General features: G+C 35.4%; 2 protein-coding genes across 4 annotated transcripts in view; one reads left to right on the forward strand and one right to left on the reverse strand.

Moving 5' to 3' along the window:
• On the reverse strand, nt 1–3,251 carry LOC105178899. 3 transcript variants are annotated; one of them, XM_020699451.1, is made up of 4 exons: nt 3,073–3,211; nt 2,346–2,442; nt 1,127–1,242; nt 1–612 (listed from the first exon to the last, which is right to left on the reverse strand). In XM_020699451.1, the coding sequence occupies exons 2-4, from the start codon at nt 2,349–2,351 to the stop codon at nt 294–296; spliced, it is 441 nt and encodes a 146-aa protein (XP_020555110.1). In that variant the 5' UTR covers nt 2,352–2,442; nt 3,073–3,211; the 3' UTR covers nt 1–293. The 3 variants fall into 3 exon arrangements, with proteins under 3 accessions (XP_020555110.1, XP_011100777.1, XP_011100776.1); XM_011102475.2 differs by lacking the exon at nt 3,073–3,211 and adding an exon at nt 2,561–3,029; XM_011102474.2 differs by lacking the exon at nt 2,346–2,442 and having other exon boundaries at nt 3,073–3,251.
• Nucleotides 3,252–4,865: 1,614 nt separating this feature from the next.
• LOC105178900 (bromodomain and WD repeat-containing protein 3-like) overlaps nt 4,866–9,281 on the forward strand; it is a 12,954-nt gene continuing 8,538 nt past the window's right edge. Inside the window, exons 1-13 of the mRNA XM_011102476.2 lie at nt 4,866–5,174; nt 5,391–5,468; nt 6,165–6,516; nt 6,614–6,768; nt 6,926–7,165; nt 7,641–7,750; nt 7,846–7,923; nt 8,000–8,106; nt 8,194–8,288; nt 8,365–8,480; nt 8,710–8,813; nt 8,891–8,968; nt 9,099–9,193. Of these exons, the coding sequence (XP_011100778.1) occupies nt 6,170–6,516; nt 6,614–6,768; nt 6,926–7,165; nt 7,641–7,750; nt 7,846–7,923; nt 8,000–8,106; nt 8,194–8,288; nt 8,365–8,480; nt 8,710–8,813; nt 8,891–8,968; nt 9,099–9,193 (1,525 nt within the window). The 5' untranslated portion in view covers nt 4,866–5,174; nt 5,391–5,468; nt 6,165–6,169. The remainder of the gene's footprint in view (nt 5,175–5,390; nt 5,469–6,164; nt 6,517–6,613; nt 6,769–6,925; nt 7,166–7,640; nt 7,751–7,845; nt 7,924–7,999; nt 8,107–8,193; nt 8,289–8,364; nt 8,481–8,709; nt 8,814–8,890; nt 8,969–9,098; nt 9,194–9,281) is intronic.

Raw genomic sequence — 9,281 nt, forward strand, 5'->3', positions numbered from 1 at the left:
TCGATCCAAGCAACATCAGTGCAACTAATTCATTGGAAAATATAAATAAATAAATTGGAGTCATCTTACAATACTGTCCTAATTAGCGAACAGCAAACAAGGGCTTAACAATAACAACTCTAATGAATATACATAACACAACACTGAAAAAGAAAGCCTCGAGTGTCGGGTTATTGCTTCTCTAGAAGAATTGTGTCATGACATTTCTTCCTTTAAGAGCACTCTTTGAGTTTGTGCCTGGTGGTTTAATGAAAGAAGCAAGTTAGCCAGATCAATGGATAATAAAGTACATCCTATTTTCTGGGATTGGGTGACGACACTGCAGTAATATTCTCAGGCACCAGCGGTCCATTGCCTGATTCTTGTGCAACTCCATCTGCATCGTCCTTGCTCATGTCGTTAAAACTTCTTTTCTTGGACGAGGTCGAGGGAGCAACCTCCTTTTCTTTCTCTGGCTGGGTTTCACTGCTCATTTTAGGAAGCAGTGGAGGTTCACGGCCACTCAGTTGACAAAAGACTCTCTCAACAGTGTCACTGATCTCCTTCCCCAAACCATTCTGATCCAAGATTAACTCCCAAACTGATATGGAAGCCTTCTCAAGTACAGGAGTTCTGCATATATTTGCCAACCACATCAACTCTTCTATTTTGTGTTCTGGTTTCCAATGAATAGGCAATGAGATATGCAAGTTTGTATATGCTACTGTCTCATCAACATAAATAAAGCAACATGCTGAATCTGGACATCACAAGCTCAACAAATCCACAGAAGTATGACAGGATAAAATTAGCAAGAGCCAGGAAGTAGATGAACTCACATGCAAGCCCACATAATACACCTGATACAAAAGATGGATAAACAAGAAAAACAAAGGAACTGGACAACGAAGATTTTTGGCTTTAGTTTGAGCAATGAACAACTGCATGACTAATTGCACCTAGCACCTATCATAAAACTATAGTTAACAAATAAATCAGATACACAGCAACCACACCTAGTGGACCAACAAACAGAAAGCAACACCATGGACACTTCATAATAACATATGCATCTCGCAAATAGTGTAATCACTCTTCTCACAAGCATAATCCTACAAAAAACGAGAAAAGAGCAGTAATCACTTACTCAAGCTCTTGTCGAAGTGCATCAAACAACTCTCGCTTTGTCTGTTTTTCAGCACCAGGAGTATTGAGAACCTTACTCTGCTCCACCATTTTAATGGTATTACTCTTCAACTCCTCCTGCAAAACATACAAGCCATTATTTTCTTTGCTTCTACTACTAATCCATACTTCACAAGTCAACTTAGAAAAAGCCATTCATTTCTAAATTCATGCACAAAATAACCAAACTTTCTAGAAACATGATTACATGAGCATCAAAACACACAAATGAAAAGGTTTTTTAAGAGGAAAAGGTAGCAACATAAAGACATGTCAAAGATATTGTTAATCATCACCAAGCATAGTGTTGAGGACCACAGCACAAGATCCGATAATTTATAAGATGATTTTTACAAAATTGTACACAAATTATGGAAGTATATGTGGCTTTTTTTATGACATAAGATGGTTAATTCCTCCTCTAGTTGTTTATATGTCCACCACATATACGCTAGTGGTGACTGTAATTCAAACTTAAGATGGAAAGCCCTTTGGCATGTTGTTTACTAATGTGAGCCAAATGGCCTCACTCTATAGGTGAAGGAAGGCAAAAGGGCTAAATCACGTTATTACCTGTCTACTTTCTCTTTCTCTTTTCAAGTTTTTCATTATAACCCTAATATGTCATAGGACATACCAACTCACGAACCGCACCCTTTTCCTTCTCAAATTATAGCAATTTATATGCTAGCAACATTATTATGACAAGAAATTATTTTGGTTGGGAAAGGTTGGAGGACCTTGATGGGACCCATAGGGAAATTCAAGCAACCAAATTACTCTCTTTGCATTCGTAATTCTTGTGGACACCGTAAAGCATTACCCAAACCTCACATAAACAGCAAGGTCATGCCACTCAAGATTCAGGTAACTAAAGAATCATTCTAACAAAGTGATACTCAAATTGATTTCTTCCCATTTCGAGAAGTGGGGAAAGCAGAAAAACATGAGAGAAAAGAAAGATAAAATGCCACACTTCTAGTGATTTCCTTCCCATCTTGAGGATGACGATGAAGGCAGAAAATTGTAATAAACTGAAAGATATGATCCCTTCTACAGAAGAAATGATAAAATCAAATCTAGATTCTCTTACTTGAAAGCAAAAAATAATAAAAACAACACCACACAAAGGGACCAACAGAATGATGCATATCACTCGTTACACGTGCTCAAAAGTTTACATGCATCAATGCTGCGCATCCAAATCTTTCGACGAACTATCAGCACGTTGTGAATAGATCAATCCTTAGCAACGAAATCACCTACAACTGCCATAAACTGCATGGAGCATTACTGAACTTAGGCATAATATCGCCAAAGCAGTTAAATTTAAACATATAAAGCCCACATTTTTATACCAAAATGTGCAAAATATTTCAATGCCATAAAAACCCACCAAAAAATTATATGCAATCATCCCTTGCAATAACTTCACCGAGCATGCAGATGCACCATCAAGTTCCATCTGAACTACCTGAACTTCAAAAAGAAAAAAGCCCCCCAGCAGCAACAACAAAAGCTACTCTCAACATATCCCGGCAGGTATAATCACATCAAGTCCACAAGAATTCCATCCGAAATTCTTAGGACTCACCAAAAAAAGGTGGGGAAAAGGAAACCTCTAAGAAAACAGAGGTCATGCACTAGAAGCTGCATATCTATACGGATAATCGTTGCCTCCAAAATTAGTTCCTCAAATCACAAAAAGAAAAAAAAAAATCTAAATTCCATAGGATTCACCAAAAAGGAAAGCGACGGAGTATATCAGTGGAGGAATATACTCATAGAAAAATCACTGGCGAAACATAATTCGTCAAAAGAGAAAGTATATTTGAAGGAAACAAATGAAAAATTAAAAACTATATACAATCTTAAAGACAAAAATAAATTACATGCAGAAGAACTCACATTGGCTTTGAGCTGATTTATTATTTTCAACCGGATGGCGTCGATTGTGCCGTCATTCATGAGAATTTCCAGTACATCCTCTGGGCTTATCACAGGCGATCCCATCTCGTACACTCCTCTCTGGGTTTTCTGAATTTTCGTTCTGATTTTCTGAGTTTTCGTTGAATTCAACTGAGTTTGGAGATACTAAATGGGAGTAATATAATAAGATTTAGTAGCATACGACGTCGTAACCGTAAAGGCGGCAAATGTGTCTGTTGGGTCAAGTCAATGTGGTGGAGTAGCGGGTCGGGTCTGGCCGGGTCCATGAGCAATTGGATTATAAAATAGTTGGTTTGCATATTGATTTGAAAATGAGTTAAATTGTACCAAAAGAAAATTAAAATGTGTTAGTTATTTGTTTAAAAAAACGACAATTGAACTAGTATTTTCACTCAAAATGCAAAAACATAAATTAAATAATACAATAAAGTAATTTAATAATTAATTATATTCAATGTTTGAATTGAACGCGACGACAATGACTTAATAAATCTCAACTTATATTTTCACCTTCATATAAACACAAATATTGTAGCAAGTCTGATGTATCAATTATCAGTTCTAGTACACATAAAAGATAGGTTTGATCAATTTTTTGTTGTGTTTATATTGTTGTATAGAGTATTATTTAAGTTGTTGGAAATTTAAATTTATTATCTTTTAAAGATGTAGTAATTATTGTGTAAATATTAGACAACGGTGTCTCCTATATATTTGTTGAAGTAATGTGCAGTACGTACTTAAAAGATTTCAATTAATATTGCCTCAAAGATAAAGTGGGAAATACAAAAAAGAAAATAATAATAATAACAGTAATAATTGCATGCAATTCGCGGGAATAATTAAAGAATTATAAGAAATATGAAATTTTACTTATTTATTCTTAAGGAAAAATGTAAACAACCCCCTTATGATATCGTAAATGAGCAATTTATCCCCTTATGAAAAAATAAATAGCGATTTACCTCCATATATTTTTTAAAATACAACAAATTACCTTTCTATGAATTTTAACATTTACCTCCTGGTATAAAAAGGTAAATTATTTCATTTTAAAAAGTATAAGAGGTATTTTACTATTTTTTTTTCAGAAGGGAGTAATGTACTCATTAACAATATCACAGGGGGATAAATTGCTATTCGCCTTTTATTTTATTTTTTAGTACAGTGAGGGTGGAATTAGAAGACAACTCAATTTTAAATTCAAGACTCTCTTCGTTTAAAAGGAAAGTGACGTCAACTCAATCAAATTATTAATAAAATTTAATTTTACAAAGAGATAAAAAAATCAATATATAATAAATAATGATGGCCTAAAGCTTCTAATTCATATTATTTTGATTCTTTACAAAGATAAGGGAATTTCAAGCTAATCTATTTAATAATGTGTGTTTGGCTACAAATTTATAATTAATATAACCAAACTTAAGAAATTCATTAAAATTGTAATAAAAGTTCTCAGATTTTAAATTATTTTAAAAATTATGGACCCATAACATTTTATTTTTGAATTGTATAAATTCATTCTTGAAAAATATAATTAATATTTTATAAATTTTCGAAAATCTTACAAGATGTTTTAGTTGTGTAGCTCACAAGTGGTTCCAAATACCAACTAAAAAAATCCCATGATTGAAATGTAATTTAAGAAAACGTTAAGGACTGAAATGCAAAAACCCAAATCTTCAAATATTTCCAAACTCAAGGTATCTCTTTTGGAAGAGTGGGCGTAAAGATATATAAACCCAAAAAAAGAAGAAGAAACGCATCGTTTCGCTTCTCTCTACAATTCTCTCCAACTCTCTCTCTCCTACAAAAACCGAACTACAGTGTGTATGCAAAAACTCAGAGCTCCCTCCAATATATCTAATGATAATTAGTTAAATTCAACCTCAATTCTCTCGTTTTCTTGTTATTTCTTTACCCCTTTTAAATTTCATGTAGAATAAGATATTAAATTATACTTTATTTCCCAAAATTTTGTTAAATTCGATCCCCATTCTCCTCTTTGCCTCAGTTGCAAACTCCATTGTTCCCTCGCTTGCAGCACTGCGTTACAGGTAAATATATAATTTTTTTAGAAGCCCTAGAGAAAGGGGGGCGCTTCAGTTTCCCACGTTCTTAGTGTCCAGAATTTTGTGGGTTTTATTGCATGCTGTAGATTAGATCTTAAATTGCCTGATTTTTCTTGTGTTATTATTGTATATTTATTTGTTTTGTGGCAGTATGAAGTGTGGAGAACTAAAATTTTAGGGTTTTGTTTCTCAATGCTACAGTGTGATGCGCATGGGAGATGTTTTGTCAGGGTTTTGGAATTTAAAGTCTTGGGTTGGCGTGGTCAGAGAACTCGAACGGTATGTACATTTCTTTTTACTTCGAAACCTTTGGAGTCTTGGGATATTTTAAGTTTTAGTGTTGTTCTTTTGATTTATTTATATGTTTGCAATCTTTAAACAATCATAGTTATTCATTTGGAATGTGTAATTTTGGTTATACAATTTCAAAGTGGCTTTGCATTCGTGTTGATGTAAGTGTTTCTTGGTTTATGTTGCTTTGATCGAGAGCCTCTGTAGTGTAGATTCATGAATGTGGTCAATGAACCAATTTGAGAAATTTATTTTAGGTTGTTTTGGGTTTATTCTTTAACTCTCCGTTGGGGTTGGAGGATTATGAACTGTGAGCTATATTTGGTTTGGCAAATGTTCCTGCCATATAGGATATTTTTGTGGTATTATTTCGTGTTGTTTAGCTTGGAGCTCTGCCTTCTCTTTATCATTTTCAGTTTTGGTAGTATATTACCATTGAAGATTTTGTTTCTGCTGATACCTCTTATATTTACTGGGATTATGGATTACCTCTCTTTGGTTAGCTACTATGGAGTTAATCTTAGCTTTGAAGTTCTTAGCATGGGGATGCATGATGCTACTTTGAAGTTAGTACATTACTAATTTTGGTGCATATTTGAAAATTTTCTCAAATCTAAATATTTGTAGATTATCCTATCCTTCTGAAGGAATATTTTGTTAACTGTAATGTATCAAACTGTTCAGGTTATATGGCTCTTCGGAAATACTCTAGCACTGGCAATGCAACTCCGGTCAATATTAAATCTTTGACTTTCTCTAGTAAGGAGAATGGGAAAGCCAATGAAGCAAATGTGCAAAAAAGGCCTACCGAAGCTGATGTTGATATTGACCTCAGGGAGGTATATTTTCTTATTATGCATTTTCTCTCAGCTGGACCGTGCCACAGGACATATGGACAGTTCTGGAATGAACTTCTGGAGCACCAACTTTTACCTAGAAGGTATCATGCATGGTATTCACGTAGTGGCATGCACAGTGGAGATGAAAATGATGACGGCATATCTTTCCCCTTAAGTTACAATAAGCTGGTGGAAAGGTAAAGGCAGGGATTATTACTACTTCTTACCCATACTTTCATTTTCTTCTTTGATTGGACTGTCATTGTTTGGTAATACAATTTGACTTGTTCATAGGCATCCCCATGTTGAAAAAGATCACCTGGTAAAGCTTCTGAAGCAATTAATGCTAGGTGCAACTGCTCCTTCACGAGGCTTGACTGGTGGAAATGTACTGAATGCAGCTACTGTTCCAACTCTCTTGGGAACTGGATCTTTTTCTCTTCTGGCCAGTATGTAATATTAGTTAGAAGATATATTTCTCTCTTCTGGCCTGTATGCTACTGTCTACAACTTAAAAGTAGATTGAATAGATATTACCCATTCCTGATTTATCCGTGTTTTAAGTTAGTTCCTCTGGAAGTTTCTGATAGCTCTCTCTTGCTCAAGGTGATCAAAATGAGAGGGACCACAAAGATAGACATCCCCCACGCTACATGCGCTGGCCTCACAGACTGGCAGATCAAGTGCGTGGATTAAGTTTAAGGGAAATTGGTGGTGGTTTTTCTAGACATCACCGTGCGCCATCTACTCGTGCTGCTTGTTATGCCATTGCAAAACCATCAACTATGGTACAGAAGATGCAGAATATTAAAAGAGTCAGAGGACATCGTAATGCTGTTTATTGCGGTAACATACACTTATATGTATTTCTCCTTTAACATTGCAAGTAAACATTTATGTTCATACTTAGATGGTCTTTTTATGTTTTTCTAGTATCATGGATTAGGATCATGTTGGTACTTGGTAGAAGCATATTTCCGTGCTATTTTGGGCTTGAACTGAGTAACTTTTGCCTTTTCGTTTTCTTTATATTTCTTTGATTTCTGCATGTAACCAACGCACTATGGAATCAAAAGCTTCCTTTTTAGAAATGATGATCTTGCAATATATATTAAGAGGGTTCTTCTCAATGTTGAATTGAAAGAATTAATGGTAGTTTCTGTTATTACATCTTCGCTCAGCCTGCATTTGATTGCTTCAGCAGTGGTGAAATTTTATTTTATATATACATGCTTTTAAAGCATTGATTCATGTCTCGAGATGTAATCCATTTGTGAGCAGTGATATTAGATATCAATCTAAAACATTTGCTTGGGTGCAGCCATATTTGATCGTTCTGGGAGATATGTCATTACTGGTTCTGATGATCGTCTTGTTAAAATTTGGTCGATGGAAACTGCTTATTGCTTGGCCAGCTGCCGAGGACATGAAGTGAGTAACATATCATATTAATTGTCTTGAGGCGTGCCCATTTCTCTTTCTTTTCTTGGTTCATTTGTCTAAATCTGTCAATATTTTGCGTCAAGGGTGACATCACTGACCTGGCTGTTAACTTCAACAACACTTTAGTGGCTTCTGCTTCAAACGACTGCGTAATCCGAGTTGTAAGATTCCTGAAAGCAATTCTTTCTCTTTATTTCCCTGATTGAGTATATGAGTAACCATTTTTCTTAATGACAGTGGCGCCTACCTGATGGGTTACCGATCTCTGTATTGAGAGGTCATACAGGAGCTGTCACGGCTATTGCTTTCAGTCCTAGACCAGGCGCTTTTTATCAACTTTTGTCGTGAGTCTTATTCTTTGGTTAATCATGTTGCTTGGTCGACTTAAATTCTAGTACCACTTGGTGATTGAGATATATCATCTATTGCAGATCCTCTGATGATGGAACTTGTCGAATTTGGGATGCTAGATATTCCCAGTTCAGTCCACGAATATATGTACCCAAACCTTCTGATTCTGTAGCTGGTTGGTTGCTGGTTCTATTGAATTATTTTCTTGTCAATTTTTTAATATTTCATATGGAGAAATTTCAATGCTTTAGGGAGGAATAATGTACCCTCATCCAGCACCAATCAACAGACCCACCAGATTTTCTGCTGTGCATTTAATGCTAGCGGAACTGTTTTTGTCACTGGCAGCTCGGACACTCTTGCCAGGGTACAGTCCATTTTCTGAGTTAACTTATGTTCTGTTCTTATCAAATTCATGTGTTCTCACATAAACATTTCCTGCAACATAATAAATACTATCAACTTTGGGGATATTTTATAATGAATACAAATCTGAATACAAGCTAAAATTGTTATTGGTATTGCATGCTCTTTCTACCCATTGTCCTTGTGCAATATAATATCTTTTTGTCTTGTGGTGTGTGCATCTTATTCAGGTTTGGAATGCTTGTAAGTCCAGCACGGATGATTCAGAGCAACCTAATCATGAGATAGACATTTTAGCTGGTCATGAGAATGATGTGAATTATGTGCAATTCAGGTTTGTCCGAGTTGATTTTTTTTCCTGTTCGGATTTGAGTTTTATGTGCTCATATGTTTTGCTCTGCTGGAATGCAGTGGCTGTGCAGTGGCCGCCCGTTTTTTCTCCACTGATGCCTCAAAGGAGGATGCTTTACCAAAATTCAAAAATACGTGGTTTGTCTGTTATCATCAGATCTTATGTTTCGTTTATTAACAAGTACTTGTATTTTTCCTGTCTTTATTCGAATTGTTTGCGAGTCACTTGTTCAGTAATAAGAATTTCTATATGTTGGTTGATCTTCAGGTTTAATCATGACAATATAGTGACGTGCTCTCGTGATGGCAGTGCAATCATTTGGATCCCAAGATCACGTAGATCACATGTGAGTTTTTGTCCTTGTCAAGCATACCAATTTCTTTAGCAGAACATTTGTCTTCCTGTGCTTATTGATCTATTACCTGATGTGGTCTGCGTCTTGGGCTTGGA

This window comes from Sesamum indicum, unplaced genomic scaffold (assembly GCF_000512975.1).
Source record: "Sesamum indicum cultivar Zhongzhi No. 13 unplaced genomic scaffold, S_indicum_v1.0 scaffold00109, whole genome shotgun sequence".
NCBI classification, from domain to species: Eukaryota; Viridiplantae; Streptophyta; class Magnoliopsida; order Lamiales; family Pedaliaceae; genus Sesamum; species Sesamum indicum.